At 40.0% G+C, this 24,238-nt stretch overlaps 1 protein-coding gene and 1 long non-coding RNA gene across 2 annotated transcripts; one reads left to right on the top strand and one right to left on the bottom strand.

The window, feature by feature from the left end:
- Positions 1 to 3,448: 3,448 nt before the first annotated feature.
- LOC131189610 (uncharacterized) lies at positions 3,449 to 19,759 on the bottom strand. The gene is made up of 3 exons (XR_009153082.1): positions 19,685 to 19,759; positions 19,499 to 19,559; positions 3,449 to 3,538 (listed from the first exon to the last, which is right to left on the bottom strand). It is a non-coding gene; the product is annotated as an uncharacterized LOC131189610 (long non-coding RNA).
- A 30-nt stretch (positions 19,760 to 19,789) lies between these two features.
- LOC131189607 (tumor necrosis factor-like) lies at positions 19,790 to 24,024 on the top strand. The gene is made up of 4 exons (XM_058165803.1): positions 19,790 to 20,394; positions 21,503 to 21,533; positions 21,970 to 22,035; positions 23,433 to 24,024. Exons 1-4 carry the CDS (start codon positions 20,215 to 20,217, stop codon positions 23,846 to 23,848), a joined length of 693 nt encoding a protein of 230 aa, XP_058021786.1. The 5' UTR covers positions 19,790 to 20,214; the 3' UTR covers positions 23,849 to 24,024.
- The last annotated feature ends 214 nt before the right edge of the window (positions 24,025 to 24,238 follow it).

Genomic DNA, 24,238 nt, shown 5'->3' with positions numbered 1-24,238 from the left:
CTTTTTGCCTCAAATGGTGTAGAGCAGCGATGGCTAATCTTTTTGCCGTCATGTGCCAAAAGTGGGGGGAGAGGGGCGGGTTACATGCGTGCGTGCCCACATCCATAATTCAATGCTTCCCACCCCCTTGCACATGTGTGCGTGACACACACACACCGTGTTCCCCTCGTTTTTAGCACATAATGGCCCGGTGGGCCCGGTAGGCCTGTTTTTCACCCTCCCCAGGCTCCAGAGGGTTTCTAGGAGCCTGGGGAGGGCAAAAACGGCCTTCCCCACCCACCCCGGAGGCCCTCCAGAGGCTGGAAACGGCCCGTTTCCCAACTTCCGGTGGGCCCGGAAGGCATGAAAATGAGCTGGCAGGTGCGCATGCATGCTGGAGCTGAGCTAGGACAACGCTCGCCTGCCCACAGATATAGCTCCGCGTGCCATCGGTTCGCCATCACCGGTGTAGGGATTCCCTGCTTGAGCAAAGGGGTGGAACTAGAACAGGGATCCCCAACCCCCAGCCCAGTACCGGGGCCCCATTCAGAACTGGGTCACACAATGACGTGCGAGCCTGCTCACGCACGCAATTCCACTTGAGTGAGCGCCAGTTGCGTGTGCTCACACGCAAGGCTCCATTTGTGCAAACGGCCAGTGTGCGTGCCTTACAGACGACATGCCCACTGTTTTGTGTGTGGAACGATCTTCTCTCCCCCACAGCTGATGGCGCCACCAGTTTCCACAAAACCAGAAACTTTGGGGAGGCTGGACTAGAAGACCGCCAAGGTCCCTTTCAACCCTTGTTAGTCTGCCTGTGGAAAACCTGTAAAACACATCTCTTCCTTCAAGATATTAATAGTTTAATGACGCATAGAATATTTTGTAATCATGAAATATAGAAAAATACAGCTGATCGTCTCCTGACATTTCAAGGCGGCAAAAATAAGGAACCTGTTTTTGTGTTTTTGACATCTCATTGTAGTTATCTAACTTTTGCATTACATCACCAAGTATGGATTCATTTTTTCTTTCATTGAAGACATAGGCCGTTAACTTGTCAGGTGTCACCTCCTCAGCAGGGGTGAAATTCAAAATTTTTCCCTACTGGTTCTGTGGGCATGGTAGGGGAAGGATGCTGCAAAATCCCCATTCCTTCCCCACTTCTGGGGGAAGGATACTGCAAAATCTCCATTCCCATCCCACTGTAGGGCCAGCCAGAGGTGGTATTTGCCAGTTCTCCGAATTATTCAAAATTTCCATTACTGGTTCTCCAGAACCTGTTAGAACCTGCTGGATTTCATCCCTGCTCCTTGGCGAACCATTCTCCATTCTCCTTACCTTTATCTCCTGATTTTAAAACCACTTGCAATCCCAAAACCTGCAGAAGATTCTGGCAATCTGACCATGATAAGTTCATATGCAAGCTGTGTACATTAACAATGACTTTGCAAAGGAGTTTCTCCTAAGGAGTGATATGATAGCAGAGTTCCAATATCTAAGGGGCTGCCACAAAAGAAGGAGGGGGTCAATTTATTCTCCACAGCACCTGACGGCAGGACAAGAAGAAATGGATGGAAATTGATCAATGAGAGAACCAACTAGAACTAAGGAAAAATTTCCTGACAGTGAGAACAATTATTAATCAGTGGAATGATGTGCCTCCAGAAATTGTGGGTGCTTCACCATTGGAAGTTTTTAAGAAAAGACTGGACAGCCATTTGACTGAAATGGTATAGAGTTTTCTGCTTGAGCAGCGGCTTGGACTAGAAGACCTTCAAAGTCCCTTCCAACTCTGTTTCCTATTATTTCATTTTGTCACAACAGTATACACAAACATTGTCATAAGTAAAAAAAAAACATATCATGAAGAATATATATATAAAATTGGAAGTGTCTTGGCGGCGTTTGACGAAGTCTCATTCGTCATCTTCAGGCTTCAGCCGTGAAGCCTGAAGATGACGAATGAGACTTCGTCAAACGCCGCCAAGACCCTTCCAATTTTATGCGGAGAAAACCCGAATAACCAAAGACCTACATACAAACACCAAAAACCTCAGAAAACATATATATATATATATATATATATATATATATATATATATATATATATATATATATATATATATATATATATATATATATATATATATAAAATTAATATAGCTAATGCATATTCTTTACACACACATATATATATATATATATATATATATATATATATAGGTCTTTGGTTGTTCGGGTTTTCTCCGTGTAAAATTGGAAGTGTCTTGGCGGCGTTTGACGAAGTCTCATTCGTCATCTTCAGGCTTCAGCCGTGAAGCCTGAAGATGAAGCAACTGAAGCCTGAAGATGACGAATGAGACTTCGTCGAAACGTCGCCAAGACACTTCCAATTTTACACGGGAGAAAACCCGAACAACCAAAGACCTCCATACAAACACCCGTGAAAACCTCAGAAAACAAATATATATATATATATATATATATATGTTTTCTGAGGTTTTCACGGTGTTTGTATATATATATATATAGGTCTTTGGTTGTTCGGGTTTTCTCCGTGTAAAATTGGAAGTGTCTTGGCGGCGTTTGACGAAGTCTCATTCGTCATCTTCAGGCTTCAGCCGTGAAGCCTGAAGATGGCACCAACTGAAGCCTGAAGATGACGAATGAGACTTCGTCGAAACGTCGCCAAGACACTTCCAATTTTACACGGGAGAAAACCCGAACAACCAAAGACATACATACATATATATATATATATATATATATATATATATATATATATATATATATATATATATATATATATATATATATATATATGTAAAGAATATGCATTAGCTATATTAATTTGATATAATAAAGGGAACAATAGGACAGGAACGGTAGGCACTTTTGTGCTCTTACGCACGCCCCTTATAGTCCTCTTAGGAATGGGGTGAGGTCAATAGTTATTATTATTTTATAATAATATTATTTTTATTATATTATTATTATATTATTAATATTTAATATTATTAATAATAATATTATTTTGTTCATTCTGTAACCTGGTATTTATGTACTGATGATTTATTAAATTATATCCCACCTTAACAACTCCCAAATGTAGAAATATAATTCAGCTAAGATTTTTTTAAAAAAGCAAAAGAGTGGATTGAAATGCAATTACAATTTTTTAAAAATCAATAATTTACACAACCTCTAAAAACTTATTTAAGCTATATACACCTCTTAGGATTCAATGGAAGAAGGGATAACATTACTCTCCAGATAGAAATATCCAACTGTCTCTTTTTAACCAAACAGATCTCAAACTATGACAGAAACTTAAATTTATAAAGCTAAGAACCAGTTTGACGTAGCAATGAGGCATCAGGCTAAAAACAGGGAGACGGTGAGTTCCTATCCCACCTTAGGCACAAAGCCATCTAGGTGACCTTGAGCAAGTCACTTTGTCCCAGTCCTTAAGAAGAGGCGATGGCAGACCAGTTTTAGAAAACTTCTCCAAAAAAACTGCAGGAACGTCCAGGCAGATTCTGAGAATCACACACAACTGAATGAAAGGAGAAAGAAAGTGTCGGCCAGCACAGGGATAAGAAAGGAATTCCATTGCTGAGATCAGAAAGCAAGTTAAAGATCTGATATTCCAGTCTTGAGCACTCTCTCTGTATAGAGGTAGTCCTTGACTTATGAGCACATTTGAACCCGACATTTCTGTTTCTGCCCCATTTTACAACATTTCTTGCCACAGCTGTTAAATGAATCACCGCAGTTGATAGTAACCCAGTTGTAACCTATTGACTTTGCTTGTCAGAAGGTCGCAAAAGGCAGTCACGTGACTTTGGGGCACAGCAGTGGTCATAAGTATGAACCAGTTGCCAAGCATCTGAATTTTAATCACATGATCATGGGGGGCTGCTGCAAAGGTTAAAAACTGTTAAAAATGGTCATAAGTGACTTTTTCAGTGCCATTGTAACGGTCACTAAATGAACTGTTGTAAGTTAAGGACTACCAGTATATATAGAAACACACACACACATGTATTTAATGAAATCTCCTATATTGACAGTTCTGATTTATTATTATAGTATTATATGTAGCGATAGCAATAACCCTTAGACTTATATACCACTTCACAGTGCTTTACGGCCCTCTCTAAGCGGTTCATTGCCCCCAACTATGTGGGTCCTCATTTTACCCACCTCGGAAGGATGGAAGCAGAGGTGGGCATCATATACTGTAACAACCGGTTCGCCCAGAACCAAAAAATGTGACTGTGTGCGCGGCATCAAAAAAGCGGTGATTATATAGGACGTGATAGCGCCAGGGCAGGTAGGCGGGCCCAGCCCCTGTCGGAACTACCGGTTCACCCGAACCAGTCCGAACCAGCAGCAGCCCACCACTGGATGGAAGGCTGAGTCAACCTTGAGCAGGTCAGGATCGAACTTCTAGCAGTGGGCAGAGTTAGCCTGCAATACTGCATTCTAACCATTGCGCCACTCCGACTCTTCATTTTCTGTAAGGTGGAGTGCTGGTTCTGCCTTAAGACAGTTTTTAACGCCTAGTGACTGCTTGAAAGAGAGAGAGAGAGAGAGAGACCCAGTGTCACCCAGTTAGCTTTGTGCCTAAGTTGGGATTAGTTTCCAGTGCATATACAGTCTCTATGTGTGCATTGTGTGTGAGAGAGAGTGACAGTTTTAATTTAGTACTTTCATAATCAGGGAGATGCCTAGATGGAGACAACCCTTTAGGCGTAGGAAAATTCACTCTTTCCTCTCCCTTGTAGCAATGGTTCGAGTTTCAGATCAGGGATCAGGAAACAGGAAATGGGCATTGTATCACTTCCTCTGAGGCCCTGGGAAATATCCAGAGCTGTGTTAAGCAATCAAGTTTTGCTGACATCCTTAGCCAGATTTAGTGTGGAGGAACCGCAGCTTAAAATAAATGTCTGAGGAGAGAAAGAGGGGGAGGGAGGGAGGAGGAGAAAGAATAGATGATAGATAGATAGATAGATAGATAGATAGATAGATAGATAGATAGATAGATAGATAGATAGATAGATAGATAGATAGATAGATAGATGATAAATAGAGATAGATAGATATATAGATAGATAGATAGATAGATGGATGGATGGATGGATGGATGGATGGATGGATGGATGGATGGATGGATGGAGGAAGGAAGGAAGGAAGGAAGGGGACGAGAGAGAAAAAATATTAGATAGAGGGAGAGGGAGAGATAATAGATATTTAGATGTTAGTGTAAAATAGATGAGAGATGCACTGTTTATAATACATATAAACTTAATTTTATTAATAGGCCCGTGCATATGATAGTATGTATAACATATGACCAAAGATAAATCATGAAGCCAGTAATTAAAGTACCATATTTTCTCTTCACATTAAAAAAAATAATACTTGTAATATGGTAAGGTTTATAATTGCAGCTGCAATCAGACCTCTCTACTGAGATAGAACATTCCAGATATGTGACAGCAATATAGCTATCTACTGATTTTCCTTCTCTCTCCACTGGGAAGCGCTTTTTAAAATTAGAAAATACTTTTGCATTTGAAGGATGGAAGGAAGCTCTATAAAAAGAGTTTATATCTCTTTGTGCCCACGTATCAATATATATATATATATATATCACTCCTTTTATTTTGAGGGAGATGGGCGGTGCAGAAATTTGCTCAATAAACAATCACATGCACACAGTCATTATATTCTTGGCTGGGAAATTCTAGGAGTCGAAGTCCACACCTCTTAAAGTTGCCAAGGTTGAGAAAGACTTGTGATGTGGCCGCCCTGGTGTCACCTGGTGTCACCTAAATTAACTTGCGGGCTTCTGACAACAGATGAGCCTGGAGGCTGAAGAGAGATTTCACTGCCAGAACAATTGGGTTTCATATCCAGACCGTGAAAGGAAGCTATCTCCTTCGTTGCTTCAGATAGTGAAATATGAAGACTAGCTAGCTATCCCAAAGATAGCTTCCCCCACCCACTAAAAGCTACTGGACTTCTTTGTTTTTCCTTGAAGATGTTTTGCTTCTCATCCAAGAAGCTTCTTCAGTTCGTGCTTTTTTCTTCTTCTAAAGACAACTGGACTTCTTTGTTTTTCCTTGAAGATGTTTCACTTCTCGTCCAAGAAGCTTCTTCAGTTCGTGCTTTTTTCTTCTTCTAAAGGCAACTGGACTTCTTTGTTTTTCCTTGAAGATGTTTTGCTTCTCATCCAAGAAGCTTCTTCAGTTCGTGCTTTTTTCTTCTTCTAAAGACAACTGGACTTCTTTGTTTTTCCTTGAAGAAGTTTCACTTCTCGTCCAAGAAGCTTCTTCAGTTCGTGCTTTTTTCTTCTTCTAAAGGCAACTGGACTTCTTTGTTTTTTTCTAAAGGCAACTGGACTTCTTTGTTTTTCCTTGAAGATGTTTTGCTTCTCATCCAAGAAGCTTCTTCAGTTCGTGCTTTTTTCTTCTTCTAAAGACAACTGGACTTCTTTGTTTTTCCTTGAAGATGTTTCACTTCTCGTCCAAGAAGCTTCTTCAGTTCGTGCTTTTTTCTTCTTCTAAAGGCAACTGGACTTCTTTGTTTTTCCTTGAAGATGTTTTGCTTCTCATCCAAGAAGCTTCTTCAGTTCGTGCTTTTTTCTTCTTCTAAAGACAACTGGACTTCTTTGTTTTTCCTTGAAGAAGTTTCACTTCTCGTCCAAGAAGCTTCTTCAGTTTGTGCTTTTTTCTTCTTCTAAATGCAACTGGACTTCTTTGTTTTTCCTTGAAGAAGTTTCACTTCTCGTCCAAGAAGCTTCTTCAGTTCGTGCTTTTTTCTTCTTCTAAAGGCAACTGGACTTCTTTGTTTTTCCTTGAAGATGTTTCACTTCTCATCCAAGAAGCTTCTTTAGTTCGTGCTTTTTTTTCTAAAGACAACTGGACTTCTTTGTTTTTCCTTGAAGATGTTTCACTTCTCATCCAAGAAGCTTCTTCAGTTCTAAAAAAAAAAAACCAACAACTGATGACTGAGAATCTCCACAGACAGTCAGATATGTGAACACCAATAAAAGGGAGGTCCAAAAAAACCGTCTTCCAGAAGAGGATGGACACTTGTTTTCTATTTGATTTGCAAAGATGCATCCCTTAAATGTAGGAATAAAAGTGCATCTTTTTTTCTCTTTTATAAGAGCAATTCTCTAGCAATTTTCAATAAATTGGGCAAGGACGTAACTGGACATTATCCATAATTTTATTTTAAACAGCAGTATTGTTTTTATTTGTACTCTTGTTTGATTATATCTATTGGATTTACCTGTTTGTTATTTTTTACAGTTCAAAGGAATTCCCATATTGAACTTGCTATATATAAATAACATATACTGATAACAAGCTATTGAGGAAAGAGAAAAAGGAGTTAATATCATTTTTCTTCAGTGTTGTTAACAAGGAAGTTTGAGCACAGAAATGCGAGTTCCACTATGGGAAATTCCATTCTCACTTTCATTTTTCAGGCAGCTACAAAAGCTACAAGTCAGCCAACTTCCACATTCCAGAGTTTCAGTTTTCAGGAGAGAATGATGTTTTGTCATAAAATCTTTCTTTTCCATCCGGTTGATAGCATTTCGTGATTTCTAAAAAAAGTACGAGGACTCAAGCCATCTTGGGCAATCACAGGAAGTTGTAGCAAATTGCTTTATCACGCATAGTATAAATAAAAACAAAATAACCAACTGTAAAATCACTGTAACAGAAGTGCAATTAAATGGCCCATAACATATAATAATAATAATAAAAGAGATAACAACAACAACAACTACTACAATGAAATCCATTGTCATCAGGGCACTTGGTGCCATGTCCAAGAATTTTACAAAGTACATCAACAAATTGCAGCTTCCTGCAATAAGACCAGTGGAACTGCAAAATATTGCGCTACTTAGAACATCGTACATTTTAAGATCCTTGGTTGATACCTAGGTTGCTGGTAGCAACCCATATCAACCTTCAGCGCCAATCAATGATATTTGTGACACATTTTTAAATGTTCAGTTCACTGATTTTCATGTTTAATGAATAAAAGATGATGATGATAACAATAACAACAACAACAACAATAATGTGTTTCCTTGAAAATACAACCTACCCTAAAAACAAGCCCTAGTGTGTGATTTTCACACCTAATATAAGCCTTACCTCAAAAATAAGCCCTAGTTAAGACCCGCCCACATCTGGCTGTATGAGGTGGGGTGAGGTGCAGGCAGCGGTGGTATTCAGCCGGTTTGCACTATTCGGGAGAACCGGTTGTTAACTTTCTAAGCAGTTTAGAGAACCGGTTCTTGGAAGAAATCTCCTTTTGTTTTTTTCTAACTTTACAGGGCTAATCCTGTAAGGAAGGCAGGAAGGAAACATTCTGGTGGTATTTCTAGCCTAATCTTTATTGCCCTGCTTATAGAAACTGCCTCTCGGCTTAACCCGTATTACATTGTAACAGCTAAGGCGAAGCACCCATCGACGTGAGTGATGCTGAGTTGGCCACACCCACATGGTCACATGACCACCAAGCCACGCCTACCCAGCTGGTCATTAGGGCAGAGAACTGATTGTTAAATTATTTGAATCCCACCACCGGACTCAGGTGTAAAAATCAAGCTAGGGAGGGGATAGGATGGAGGTGCCCCACGCACACTGCACCCGCTTATTTCATCTCGCTGATGGAGCCGCTTGCAACTAGATGGTGCGTTGTGTATTGTTTTGTCGTATGTGAACGGCGGCACCAGCAAGACAAGACTCGCAGCATTTTGCCAGGAGTAGCTCCACTGGCAGGACAAGCCTCGCTGCTTTGTGCCGTGAGCAGCTCCATCCGTGCAACAAGCCTCCCGGCGTTCTGCCGCGAGCAGATCCACCAGCAAGAAGAGGTGCGCGATGTTCAGCCATTAGCGGTTCCACCGGCGGGATGAGCCATGCAGTGTTCAAGACCCCGAGGAAAGGTATTCACCCCTGGAGGTGGTTGGCAGGGTAAGAAGACCTCATCCCTGCCCCATCTGTCTTTTAAATCTCTTAGTTGTGTTTTTAGTACAGTTTTTAATACTATTTTAATTTGGGCAGCTTTAATGTTTTAACATATTAATTACGTTGACCTGTTTTATAACTTGTAAGCCAACCCGAGTCACCTGGTAGGAGAGATGGGAAGCATAAAAATTTAATAACTAAAATAAATACAATAAATAGTAAAATATTCAAAGGCCGTGCTGTGTTTTGTTACCTGCAAAGAATTGGAATCGTGCAAACATCCTTAAACTCTGGAAGTGGAAGTTGGACTGTAAAGAGACCGATAGGAAGAATATTGATACCTTAGAACTTTAATGTTGGAAAAGACCCCGGAGAATACTGTGGACAGCCCAAAAAACCCCAAATGATGGACCACTAAACAAATAAATCCAGAGTTTCCTCTTGAGGCACAAATGACCAGGTTCAAATTATCCTACTTTGAACATTTGATGCAAAGAATAGGAGTAGGAGTTGTACCGTAGGATGGGGTGGGGTGGAACAGAACAGAACAGAACAGAACAGGAGTGGAGTGGAGTAGAATAGAGTAGAGTAGAGTAGAGTAGAGTAGAGTAGAGTAGAGTAGAATACTTTATTTTGCCAAGTATGATTGGACACACAAAGAAGTCTCTGATGCAGAAGCTCTCAGTGTACATGAAAAAAAAGCAGAGTAATAATAATCATAATAATGATACCAAGTAACTTCTACTGCCTGGCTGTAGATTTCCTTGGGTGGCTAAGTGGCTGAGTTTGGAGCAGACCAAAAGCTTATGGACACTGAGTAAGGGCGTCAGGCCCAAAGCCTGCAGGAACCCCGAAAAGCAGAATGGAGCACAAGGTGTCTCAAGGAGTGGAGGAGGGACTTGATAGGCCCGAGATAAAGGGCTAGGGCCTGCACTAGGCCTCCCAGGGTCTCCCCCTTGAGGCATCCCGTGCTCTGCTTAATGAGCTGTGGGTTCGCTTAATGGCTGCATCAGGGAGAGCATGGAGTGGGGTCGTTAACCAAGACCATCTCACTTAATGGCCAGCATAACTTGCAACCATAATGGGGCAGGCTCTGTTGCCATCAAAATTCAAGAACTACCTGAAGTTGCCTTAATTTGGAAATATTTCTGTGTGTAGGTGAGGATCAATAAAGGCAACTGCTAGATAATGGATAATAAAGGAAAGTTTCTTTCTATGAGGGAGGGAGGGAGGGAGGGAGGGAGGGAGGAAGGAAGGACAGATTTACCGTATATACTCGAGTATAAGCCGAGTTTTTCAGCACGTTTTTTGTGCTGAAAACGGGCTTATACTGAGTTTTTTTTTATACTCGAGTTGTTTTTTTCTTTTTTCACATTTTGGGAAGCCCTGCCGGTGCAGTGAGAGGGCGGGCGGGGAGCCGCCAGCCTTCTCAGCTGAGGGAGGAGGGTTTCAACCGGTAGGTGCCTCATTTCCCACCCTCGGCTTATACTCGAGTCCCCAGTTTACCCCAGTTTTTGGGGTAAAATTGGGGACCTCGGCTTATACTCGGATCGGCTTATATTCGAGTATATACGGTAACTATTTTTCCTGACCTATCCTTGAAAAAAGTATTACTTTAATTTTTAAATTTTTACTTTAATTTTTAAATTCTTACTTTAATTTTTACATTTTTACTTTAATTTTTAAATTTGACTTTTCAATTTTTAATTTATTTATTTTTTAAAAAAGACAAGGTTGTCAATAAACTTGTTTAAAAAAAGGAAAAAAAGAGGGAGAAAGAGAGAAGCCTAACCAAGTCAGAAAACATATTTTTTGACTTGTAGTGGGGGAAAAAAGGGCTGGGGATGGCTGGAGGACCATAGATTTTATTTATTTATTTTATTTATTTGTCATAACACCATACATAAGTATAAGCATGAAGCAACAGTAGGACAGGAACGGTAGGCACGTTTGTGCTCTTATGCACGCCCCTTATAGTCCTTTTAGGAATGGGGTGAGGTCAATAGTAGACAGTTTTTGGTTAAAGTTTTTGGGAGTTTGAGAAGAGACCACAGAGTCAGGTAGTGTATTCCAAGCATTAACAACTCTGTTACTGAAGTCATATTTTCTGCAATCAAGATTGGAGCGGTTAACATTAAGTTTAAATCTATTGTTTGCTCTTGTATATGTAATATGGTATTTATATGTATATGTAATATATATTATATAATATTATATAGTATATATATATTATATAATTTATATGTATATGTAATATATATTATATATGTAATATATAATATGGTATTTATATGTATATGTAATATGGTCCTTCCCTGATGAAAAGACTAGCAAACATTACTAGGCCTTTGACTTAATCTAAAATCTTTCTTACATTTCTCTAAATTCCTTGTGGATTGGAGAAGGGATTAACAGTATGTACATGTTGATTCATTTTTATGGTGTTCCAAATTGTTAGTTCCCTTGAGAGAACTCTGTTTTAAAAACTTAAGGTAAAACAGTTGAACCTGGATGAATAAATGGTTAACTCAGAAAAACAAAACAAAACACCCAAGCCAGCCAAAGAATAGAATGGAATTCACAGAACTTTCTTCCTCAACAGTTTCTGGTTTCACTTTCAAAATCCAACCCAACTTGGAAACATAAAAAAATGAAGTAGTAACTCCTATTTCTTCAGCCAAATCATGAAGTCAGAAAGGAATAAGGGAAAATCCTTTGGTGAAGTAATTGAAGGTAGAGAATCAGGGATTTTCCACACTGGTAAACCCAAATTGAGCAAAATTTGCAAAACTTCTTGCACCCAAATTTTATCCCTACAGAGTTTCTCATCAGACAAATAGGAACTGATGCTCCCATGATATATCTGCTGGGTGTCATGTCACTAATTTTTTTTGGGGGGGGGCATTAATAGGGGGCAAGTACTGGACATTTGGCCATCACTCAAATTTCCAGATGAAACGAAATAACTTATATTTTCCAGTTATGTGAGACGGAATGAATAGGTCTAAGGCAGCGTTTCTGACCCTTGGCAATTTCAAGATTATCTGGACTTCAACTGCCAGAATTTTGTTCTTAATCAAGTTGATCATTCGCCAGAAAGCTAATGAGAAATTGAAAGTTGTCAAATTTTATCCCTACAGAGTTTCTCATCAGACAAATAGGAACTGATGCTCCCATGATATATCTGCTGGGTGTCATGTCACTATTTTTGGGGGCATTAATAGGGGCAAGTACTGGACATTTGGCCATCACTCAAAATTTCTACTACCGGTTCTCCAGAACCTGACGGAACCTACTGGATTTCACCCTGATGTAGTCCAATCTAACATACAGTAGTCTCTTGTTTTAGAGGAATAATTTGGGGTGGGGTGGAATTGGTTCTCTCATCGACTCACGTGGAGAGTTGTTAGGGCTCACCCACGAAGAGTTGTAGAATTTTTGTTCTTAATCAAGTTGATCATTCGCCAGAAAGCTAATGAGAAATTGAAAGTTGTCAAATTTTATAAACATCTATTTGGGTTATTCAGACCATGCTTGGCTAATATCATTTTATTTATTTGTCATAACACCATACATAAGTATAAGCATGAAGCAACAGTAGGACAGGAACGGTAGGCACGTTTGTGCTCTTATGCACGCCCCTTATACTCCTCTTAGGAATGGGGTGAGGTCAATAGTAGACAGTTTTTGATTAAAGCTTTGGGGATTTTGGGAAGAGACTACAGAGTCAGGTAGTGTATTCCAAGCATTAATAACTCTGTTACTGAAGTCATATTTTCGGCAATCAAGATTGGAGCGGTTAACATTAAATTTAAATCTATTGTTTGCTCTTGTATATGTAATATGGTATTTATATGTATATGTAATATATATTATATAATATTATATAGTATATATATATTATATAATTTATATGTATATGTAATATATATTATATATGTAATATATAATATGGTATTTATATGTATATGTAATATGGTCCTTCCCTGATGAAAAGACTAGCAAATATTACTAGGTCTTTGACTTAATCTAAAATCTTTCTTACATTTCTCTAAATTCCTTGTGGATTGGAGAAGGGATTAACAGTATGTACATGTTGATTCATTTCTATGGTGTTCCAAATTGTTAGTTCCCTTGAGAGAACTCTGTTTTAAAAACTTAAGGTAAAACAGTCGAACCTGGATGAATAAATGGTTAACTCAGAAAAACAAAACAAAACACCCAAGCCAGCCAAAGAATAAAATGGAATTCACAGAACTTTCTTCCTCAACAGTTTCTGGTTTCACTTTCAAAATCCAACCCAACTTGGAAACATGAAAAAATGAAGTAGTAACTCCTATTTCTTCAGCCAAATCATGAAGTCAGAAAGGAATAAGGGAAAATCCTTTGGTGAAGTAATTGAAGGTAGAGAATCAGGGATTTTCCACACTGGTAAACCCAAATTGAGCAAAATTTGCAAAATGTCTTGCACTCAAATTTTATCCCTACAGAGTTTCTCATCAGACAAATAGGAACTGATGCTCCCATGATATATCTGCTGGGTGTCATGTCACTATTTTTTGGGGGGGGGCATTAATAGGGGGCAAGTACTGGACATTTGGCCATCACTCAAATTTCCAGATGAAACGAAATAACTTATATTTTCCAGTTATGTGAGACGGAATGGATAGGTCTAAGGCAGCGTTTCTGACCCTTGGCAATTTCAAAATTATCTGGACTAGACTTCCTCAGCCAGCTGGCTGAGGAAGTCTGGGAGTTGAAGTCCACAAGTCTTAAAAGAGCCAAGTTTGCAGACCCCTGCACTAGTCAATATGGGTACCCTTGGATAGCTGGGTTATAAATGTGACCCGGCCAGTTCTTATGGTCGGTGTTACGTTCTAAACATCAATGGTTAATGAATAGAAGAAGCTGGGATGCAATACTACCATAGGGTGATAGATCAGATCGAAACCTTTCGGATAGATTCTCAGCAGCTCCAAGCAGCATTGGCCTTTGCAAATGAGACTGCATACTAATCTCATTTAGAAGATTCGACTAATTCAGCCTTAAAGTAGAATGAACACATCTAGTCGTATTTCCTGCCGTGTCTACCTTGCAAGACTGACAATCTGGCAAGTCTGAAAGGACAAATCTCTCACCGTTTTCTTTACAGCCTGAAAAAACTAGGGAAGGTCATTTCTGAGCCTCTTGTTCTACCTCTTGTTCCATTCAGCTGTGGCCTATGTCTTTTCATTTTTTTTGAATTTATATCCCGCCCTTCTCCGAAGACTCAGGGCGGCTTACACAGTGTTAAGCAATAGTCTTCATCCATTTGTATGTTATATACAAAGTCAACTTTTATTACCCTCAACAATCTGGGTCCTCATTTTACCTACCTTATAAAGGATGGAAGGCTGAGTCAACCTTGGGCCTGGTGGGACTTGAACTTGCAGTAATTGCAAGCAGCTGTGTTAATAACAGACAGGCTTAGTCTGCTGAGCCACCATCCCCTAGGCATCATCTCTCCCCCCTCTCTCCCATCTTTCCCACATACCATTACATGTAGTCCAATTTTTTTTCACTACCGAGTTTCTCATCAGACAAATAGGAACTGATGCTCCCATGATATATCTGCTGGGTGTCATGTCACTATTTTTGGGGGCATTAATAGGGGCAAGTACTGGACATTTGGCCATCACTCAAAATTTTATAAACATCTATTTGGGTTATTCAGACCATGCTTGGCTAATATCATTTTATTTATTTATTTTCCAAAGCACCGGAGGGCAGGACAAGAAACAGTGGTTGGAAACTAATCAAAGAGAGAAGCAACCTGGAATTAAGGAGAAACTTCCTAACAGGGAGGACAATTAACTAATGGAACAACTTTGCCTTCAGAAACCGTGGGCCATCATTGTAGGTTTTTAAGAAGAGACTGGACTTGACTGAAATATTATAGGGTCTCCTGCTTGAGCAGGGGGCTGGACTAGAAGACCTCCAATGTCCCTTACAGCTGTATTCTGATTTTTAAGTGCCCATAAATGTATGATTAGAAGATGAGCTATGCTGAAAAGTATAGCAATGGCAAAAGTACAGCAATTGCCGCACCTTCTGGTGATGCTTCTAACACTCTGGAATCCATGTCACTCTAATATAACAGTCTGGAATCCCTGTCAAATTCCAGAGTGTTAGATTCAAGGGGAGTTGTGCAAAGAGAAAGATTACTAGCCTTAAGATTATTATCTTAACATGATAACAGCTAATGTCCAGTATGGGAGTTGTATAACAGACACGTTCATTGAATTAATAAATGTTTTTATTAAGGGGGAACCAGCTACCCAGTGCACCTCAGAATATTTATATATTTGGACCTAAGAGGCTCCTAAATCACTCAGAAAAGCTTACCTAATTTCAATAGAAATGCTTTTGCTCTCCCTCCAAGGCACAGCCACGGTGCCCAAAAAAAAAAAATCAAAAAAAAATCAAGGTGCTTTCCACAGTGTTGCGATCAAAGTTCCGCCCATTTTTAAGGGAGATGCAGATTTAAAAACAGGCAGATCTTTGATTACATCATCATAGTCGCCATCTTGACTTTTTCTGGATCACGTTCTGCAGAACACCTCTGCATCTATTCCAGGGGTTGTCATAGTTGGAGGAGGGAGCAATAAACACATTTGGGATTTTGAAAATAAGTTTTAGGTGTTTCCACCGACTTAGAAGAGGATGTACAAAGCATCAACTTATCCCAAATTTGACCGGTCCCTTGCATGACCTCTGCTTTCTTAAATAATCACCACCGTCTCTGGTTGCATTTGTATTTTGGAGGTGCGTGTGTCCAAATAGAGTAGCTGCATCTGTGAATCGTTTTTATTCTCTAACGAGGTTTATTGGAACCCTTTGAAGTCTACAGAAGTGATTGTGGGAAACGGTGTCTAACTGGACTTTCTGGTTTTCCTCTGAAGACATTTCACTTCTCATCCAAGAAGCTTCTTCAGCTCAGAAGCTTTCATGGATGAGAAGCGAAACGTCTTCAGAGGAAAACCAGAAAGTCCAGTTGGCCCTTGAAAAAAAATGTAAAAAAAAAAATCAAGGTGCTTTCCACAGTGTTGCGATCAAAGTTCCGCCCATTTTTAAGGGAGATGCAGATTTAAAAACAGGCAGATCTTTGATTACATCATCATAGTCGCCATCTTGACTTTTTCTGGATCACGTTCTGCAGAACACCTCTGCATCTATTCCAGGGGTTGTCATAGTTGGAGGAGGGAGCAATAAACACATTTGGGATTTTGAAAATAAGTTTTAGGTGTTTCCACCGACTTAGAAGAGGATGTACAAAGCATCAACTTATCCCAAATTTGACCGGTCCCTTGCATGACCTCTGCTTTCTTAAATAATCACCACCGTCTCTGGTTGCATTTGTATTTTGGAGGTGCGTGTGTCCAAATAGAGTAGCTGCATCTGTGAATCGTTTTTATTCTCTAACGAGGTTTATTGGAACCCTTTGAAGTCTACAGAAGTGATTGTGGGAAACGGTGTCTAACTGGACTTTCTGGTTTTCCTCTGAAGACATTTCACTTCTCATCCAAGAAGCTTCTTCAGCTCAGAAGCTTTCATGGATGAGAAGCGAAACGTCTTCAGAGGAAAACCAGAAAGTCCAGTTGGCCCTTGAAAAAAAAAATCAAGGTGCTTTCCACAGTGTTGCGATCAAAGTTCCGCCCATTTTTAAGGGAGATGCAGATTTAAAAACAGGCAGATCTTTGATTACATCATCATAGTCGCCATCTTGACTTTTTCTGGATCACGTTCTGCAGAACACCTCTGCATCTATTCCAGGGGTTGTCATAGTTGGAGGAGGGAGCAATAAACACATTTGGGATTTTGAAAATAAGTTTTAGGTGTTTCCACCGACTTAGAAGAGGATGTACAAAGCATCGACTTATCCCAAATTTGACCGGTCCCTTGCATGACCTCTGCTTTCTTAAATAATCACCACCGTCTCTGGTTGCATTTGTATTTTGGAGGTGCGTGTGTCCAAATAGAGTAGCTGCATCTGTGAATCGTTTTTATTCTCTAACGAGGTTTATTGGAACCCTTTGAAGGCTACAGAAGTGATTGTGGGAAACGGTATCCAACTGGACTTTCTGGTTTTCCTCTGAAGACATTTCACTTCTCATCCAAGAAGCTTCTTCAGCTCAGAAGCTTTCTTGGATGAGAAGCGAAACGTCTTCAGAGGAAAACCAGAAAGTCCAGTTGGCCCTTGAAAAAAAATGTAAAAATAAAAAAAAATCAAGGTGCTTTCCACAGTGTTGCGATCAAAGTTCCGCCCATTTTTAAGGGAGATGCAGATTTAAAAACAGGCAGATCTTTGATTACATCATCATAGTCGCCATCTTGACTTTTTCTGGATCACGTTCTGCAGAACACCTCTGCATCTATTCCAGGGGTTGTCATAGTTGGAGGAGGGAGCAATAAACACATTTGGGATTTTGAAAATAAGTTTTAGGTGTTTCCACCGACTTAGAAGAGGATGTACAAAGCATCAACTTATCCCAAATTTGACCGGTCCCTTGCATGACCTCTGCTTTCTTAAATAATCACCACCGTCTCTGGTTGCATTTGTATTTTGGAGGTGCGTGTGTCCAAACAACTCAAAATTTCTACTACCGGTTCTCCAGAATCTGACGGAACCTACTGGATTTCACCCCTGATGTAGTCCAATCTAACATACAATAGTCTCTTGTTTTAGAGGAATAATTTGGGGTGGGGGTGGGAATTGGTTCTCTCATCGACTCACGTGGAGAGTTGTTAGGGCTCACCCACGAAGAGTTGTAGAATTTTTGTTCTTAATCAAGTTGATCATTCGCCAGAAAGCTAATGAGAAATTGAAAGTTGTCAAATTTTATAAACATCTATTTGGGTTATTCAGACCATGCTTGGCTAATATCATTTTATTTATTTTATTTTCCAAAGCACCGGAGGGCAGGACAAGAAACAGTGGTTGGAAACTAATCAAAGAGAGAAGCAACCTGGAATTAAGGAGAAACTTCCTAACAGGGAGGACAATTAACTAATGGAACAACTTTGCCTTCAGAAACCGTGGGCCATCATTGTAGGTTTTTAAGAAGAGACTGGACTTGACTGAAATATTATAGGGTCTCCTGCTTGAGCAGGGGGCTGGACTAGAAGACCTCCAATGTCCCTTACAGCTGTATTCTGATTTTTAAGTGCCCATAAATGTATGATTAGAAGATGAGCTATGCTGAAAAGTATAGCAATGGCAAAAGTACAGCAATTGCCGCACCTTCTGGTGATGCTTCTAACACTCTGGAATCCATGTCACTCTAATATAACAGTCTGGAATCCCTGTCAAATTCCAGAGCGTTAGATTCAAGGGGAGTTGTGCAAAGAGAAAGATACTAGCCTTAAGATTATTATCTTAACATGATAACAGCTAATGTCCAGTATGGGAGTTATATAACAGACACGTTCATTGAATTAATAAATGTTTTTATTAAGGGGGAACCAGCTACCCAGTGCACCTCAGAATATTATTATATTACTCAAATTTATATAGTCAACTCATCTCAGGTGGATGTTCAGAATGGGAAAGTGAGTGATGATGAAGTGTGATTTATTTATATATTTGGACCTAAGAGGCTCCTAAATCACTCAGAAAAGCTTACCTAATTTCAGTAGAAATGCTTTTGCTCTCCCTCCAAGGCACAGCCACGGTCCAAAAAAAAAAATAAAAAAAAATCAAGGTGCTTTCCACAGTGTTGCGATCAAAGTTCCGCCCATTTTTAAGGGAGATGCAGATTTAAAAACAGGCAGATCTTTGATTACATCATCATAGTCGCCATCTTGACTTTTTCTGGATCACGTTCTGCAGAACACCTCTGCATCTATTCCAGGGGTTGTCATAGTTGGAGGAGGGAGCAATAAACACATTTGGGATTTTGAAAATAAGTTTTAGGTGTTTCCACCGACTTAGAAGAGGATGTACAAAGCATCAACTTATCCCAAATTTGACCGGTCCCTTGCATGACCTCTGCTTTCTTAAATAATCACCACCGTCTCTGGTTGCATTTGTATTTTGGAGGTGCGTGTGTCCAAATAGAGTAGCTGCATCTGTGAATCGTTTTTATTCTCTAACGAGGTTTATTGGAACCCTTTGAAGTCTACAGAAGTGATTGTGGGAAACGGTGTCTAACTGGACTTTCTGGTTTTCCTCTGAAGACATTTCACTTCTCATCCAAGAAGCTTCTTCAGCTCAGAAGCTTTCTTGGATGAGAAGCGAAACGTCTTCAGAGGAAAACCAGAAAGTCCAGTTGGCCCCTTGAAAAAAAAAATGTAAAAAAAAAAGAAAAGAAAATCAGGGAATCCTGAAGCTCGTAAGCACCAAGGAAGATGCTGCCAGCATGTTGATAACTGCAAGCACCACATAATGGTTCTCCGCTAACCTTCCTCAGCTTGTCTAGAAATATCCTGCACAGAAATACAAAGGAAGGAGCTCTATCAAAGAGTCAGATACCTACACAACTGGTACCTCTTTTGAAACTCCTCTCCTATCGTATCCCTGCCATCTGTTGACTTAGCCTGGAAAAGAAAGAGTGGATTTATTTATCACACTCATTAAATAACCTGCTCTTCCAGTCTTAGGAACAAACCCGGCCAAAAAAAAAATCGGGCGGGGTGTGGGCCTGCCATCTGAAAGTACCAACCTCAGTCAGATTCCAATACGTTTCGTAGGCTTTTTCAGTAACCTCTGTTTCCTCTTTCTACTTTTTTCCTCTTGCTCATGAGTTGCTAGATGTGGGCGGGGACAATACGGGACTTCGCTTTCAGAAGGGTTTAAAAAGGAAGCTGCGACAAGGGTGTCCAAACAGTGAAGCCTCCTCTGAGTAAACAGCAGAGAGAAAGAAGAGCTCAAAGAAGAAGAAAAAAAGGGTGGGGAGCAGCAACAATATCCCTCAAGTGAATTCCAAGGAGGCTACAAGTCAACCCAAACAGCTAAAAGGACTCTTTTTCATCTGCAAGAATCATCTACCACTGCTTCTTTCTTTTGACTGGTGGCTGAATTTTCGAAGCAGTCTAAATTTAAGCAGCAGCAGCGCCCGTGAAATCAACCTGAGAAAGAAAGAAAAGAAAAAATAAACCCCAGGGAGCTTCTATTTGCTTGAAAGAGAATTAACTTTTCACCACGTCCAGTGACAGAATTGCTCTGCCTTTTTCTAAAGCCCAACCATCCACCATGAGCTCCGAGCAACTGGTGCACGATATGGAGAAAGGGAGCATCGTTGTCATCCGGGAGCCGTCTCCGAAAAACAACCACTGGAAGTGTCTCAGCATTTGTTCCTTCTTGCTTCTGATTGGAGCCGTAACCGTCTTTGCCCTCTTGCAACTGGACGCATTTGGGTTGTCCGAAAAGCAGGTGAGTTAAAAGACGAGATGGGTGGAGAGCGAGTGGCTATTGGAAAGGTTTCGAAGGGTGCTTGTCGTGAAATGAGACGGGGGAGACGGATTAAAAATCTTCTGAATAGAGGAAGGAAAAAGCAAACAGCTCTATTTGGAGGAGGATGAAAATTATGAGAAAGATTATGCTAATGCTACATTCTGCACTAAATTAACTCCCCCCCCCACCCCAGCATATAAGTCTAACATTTGAAATTTTAAAGAATAAATAATGGAAAGCTGATGGTAAACATTGTTGGCTTAAAATATTTCCAATAAAAGGAATTTAAAAGATGAGAGAGATGGTAAAGAGATAGATAGATAGATAGATAGATAGATAGATAGATAGATAGATAGATAGATAGATAGATAGATAGATAGATAGATAGATAAGAGATAGATAGATAGATATAGATAGATAAGAGATAGATAGATAGATAGATAGATAGATAGATAGATAGATAGATAGATAGATAGATAGATAGATAGATAGATAGATAGATAGATAGATAGATAGATAGATAGATAGTAGGTAGATAGATAGATAGATAGATAGATAGATAGATAGATAGATAGATAGATAGATAGAAGGTAGATAGATATTACTCTCCCCAGATACTTATTTTATGCAACAATTTATTGCTCAATCAGCCACTTGTTGGAGGCATGTAGAATTTACCTGTACAATAAGTGTTCCGTAATCTTTCTGGAGGCCAAGTGGATCTTTACACCCATGGGCCCATTGAATAAAGAATGCCTATCTCTAGTTTTCTATGTGTTTGCAGGGTTTTCTTCTGTTAATCTCACATTTCAGGCGTGCTTATTTAACCGACATTTAGAAACAGTGGTGGGATTCAGTCAGTTCGCACCACTTCGGGAGAACCGGTTGTTAACTTTCTGAGCAGTTTGGCAAACTGGTTGTTGGAAGAAATCATTAGGGCGGAGAACCGATTGTTAAATTACTTGAATCCCACCACTGATTTAGAACTACCATTTTTTAAAGACAATGAATACAATAATTGCATTAATAATAGTAGTGGTGTTACTGCATCATCCTTATTAATTTCTTTTCCCCATTTCTTTTCCAGGACTCTAAACTGCAGGGAAATTCATTTTCTGGTAAGTGTTTCTAAGCAATCTTATTTCCTTAAGAAAGTTTTTCCAATGCAGTAGTAAACTGTGTATCGTTTTCCAGCTTGATGCTCCATAGATCTATTACTATCTTAAATTCCTTCATTTCTGCTCAGCTTGGATCTTTACTATTCTGATTGGGAGTGGCCAGAATTGAGACATAGCCCACAACCAACATATATCTCTCGCTAAAAACTCAATGCTTAATACTTAAGTATATGGATTTAGCATCTTCCCAATTCTTGAGGGAAGATGATCAGAAGGCAGGAATTAATTGGAATATTTATTTGCTTGTCACGGACAGTTGGAATATATCGATATATCAATTCTCTAGCCAGCTATAGAACACACAGCATCTCGTTCTGATGAAAGTGATTGATTTTCAGGCATTATCTGACGCTGTCTTTTTCTTTCATTTTTATAGATCATTTGCCCGCCACAATGAAAGTGCAAGCCTTAAGGTCTGGAAAACCAGCTGCCCATGCTGTTGGTGAGGAGATATTTTAAATTGCTTGAAAGAAGGGGTGGGTGGTGGTGGCTGGAGACAGGCTTCAGTTAGGCCTCAGATTCAGATGGGCTTCAATGCGCTGTTTTTCTGATTTGATGAAAATAAAATGCTTGGAAAGAAGAAGCGTTTGTGACATTTTGCAAAGAGGCAGACTTTTGAGATATACGGGGCCATTTCAGTAACAGTGAGCTCCTGGCACACTTGCAATTGACTGTGCTCAACAAGAAGCTGTTGGATGAAACCCACACCTTAAGACGAAGGAAAGGGGAAATTTGTACACTAATGGTTTGGACTTGCCTTAATTTGCCCATGATTCTCTCCAACCGTCTTAGACTTCTTATTTATTATGTTAAGTGCTGAAGATGAGAGAGAATGTTCAGTAGAAAGTCATCCAGTGAGTTTCAGTGGGCAACTGGGTCTTCCATAGCATAGGAGAGGGGTCTCCAATCTTGGTCCCTTTAAGACTTGTGGACTTGAGGAACTCTGGGAGTTGAAGTCCACAAGTCTTAAAGGGACCAAGATTGGAGACCCCTGGCATAGGACATTTAGCACAGAATGCTTTTACTTCAGAAAACCTTGCAAACCCCTGTTGAAGTTGTGCAATACAGCTTTTCTCCTGTAGGAATAGCGATCAGATTTGGTGAGGTCAACCTTACTCAAGTCAAGTTGCCCGAAGGCTTCCCAAAGCAGGACCTGGGTTTGTGCCCTCAAGCCCACCAAGGCATTGAAGACATCCCAGGACCACTAAATCTCATAGCAGCTTTCCCCAACTTGGTATCCTCCAGATATTTCAGTCTACCAGCTGCAACAAACTCATGGGCTACCTTAGAAGCCAGGGGATTTGTGAAAGCTGCAGTTGAACACACCTGGAAGGAACCCGAGGGAAATTGTGCCTCAGAAACAGGCCCAGGTAGTTCTCAACTTAGGACCACAATTGAGACCCAGATTTCTGTTTCTATAAGTGAGTCAGTCGTTAAATGAGTTTTGCCCCCATTTTACGACCTTTCTTGCCAGAGTTGTTAAGTCGATCACTGCAGTTCTTGAATTAGTAACATGGGTGTAAAGCCAGTAACATGGTCTGGCTTCCATATTGACTTTGCTTGTCAGAAGGTCAAAAAAAGGGGATCCCACAATCCCAGCATCATTAAATATGCCAAGCATCTGAATTTGGATCACAGGTCCATGGGGATGCTGCAGCGTACGTGTGGTCATAAGTGTGAAAAACGCTCGTGAGTAACTTTTTTCAGTGCCGTTGTAACTTCAAAGGGTCACTAAACGAACTGCTATAAGTCAAGGACCATTTGTACAGTACAAGGACTTCATTCTTCTTTAAGTTGACCAGTCCTTCTTCCTAACACTGATTTCCTTTTATTTCACAGCTTCTTCCCACACTTCACCACAACTGAATTGGACTACAGATGTGATTCCTACCATCCTGGAGAATGGCATGCAGCTGGATAAGACCGAAAACTCCCTTATCGTGCCTTCTACCGGGTTGTACTTCGTCTACTCTCAGGTTTTGTTCCACAAGGACACCTGCAGCAAATCTCTTCTGCTCACCCACAGCATCACCTGCTGGTCCTCAGAGTTGAACTCGGAGATGGAACTGCTAAAATCCATCAAATCTGTCTGCGAAGAGGTCTCCAGCAATAAAAAACTGTGGTTTGAATCGATTTATCAAGGGGCTGTTTTCCAGCTGAACAAAGGCGCTCGCTTGTGGGCCAAAACAAATCACCCTGAATATCTGGACTTCACTCATTCAACACAGATTTATTTTGGGGTCATTGCTATGTAAGAAAAGACTTTATGATGCCTACGGACAACTTCATGCTGTCATCCATGTACTTCATGTATCTTCATTGGGTGGTTTTGGTTTTTTCCGGCTTACAGAGAGATCCACAAAACCTATACGTAGGCAGACAGTATTAGCATCCTTAGTGCGAGTCTTTTTTTAAACTGTCTAAACATTTTTATTTATTAATATTTATTTATTGAGCTTCTCCTATAATCTTGAAACTTCGGCTTTTTTAAAATTCCTGCACAGGAGATCCTTGCAAAAAGATAGCACACCTTTGCAGGCAATGAATGTATACACATATAACAATGTGGTTGTGATTTCCCCATTACATGGGTTCATATCGATGAACCTGAATTTGGGGCCCTGTAAAATGCTTGCGCGGCTATC

Source organism: Ahaetulla prasina, chromosome 2 (assembly GCF_028640845.1).
Source record: "Ahaetulla prasina isolate Xishuangbanna chromosome 2, ASM2864084v1, whole genome shotgun sequence".
Classification (NCBI taxonomy): Eukaryota; Metazoa; Chordata; class Lepidosauria; order Squamata; family Colubridae; genus Ahaetulla; species Ahaetulla prasina.
This window is presented reverse-complemented; position numbering and strand designations above follow the sequence as displayed.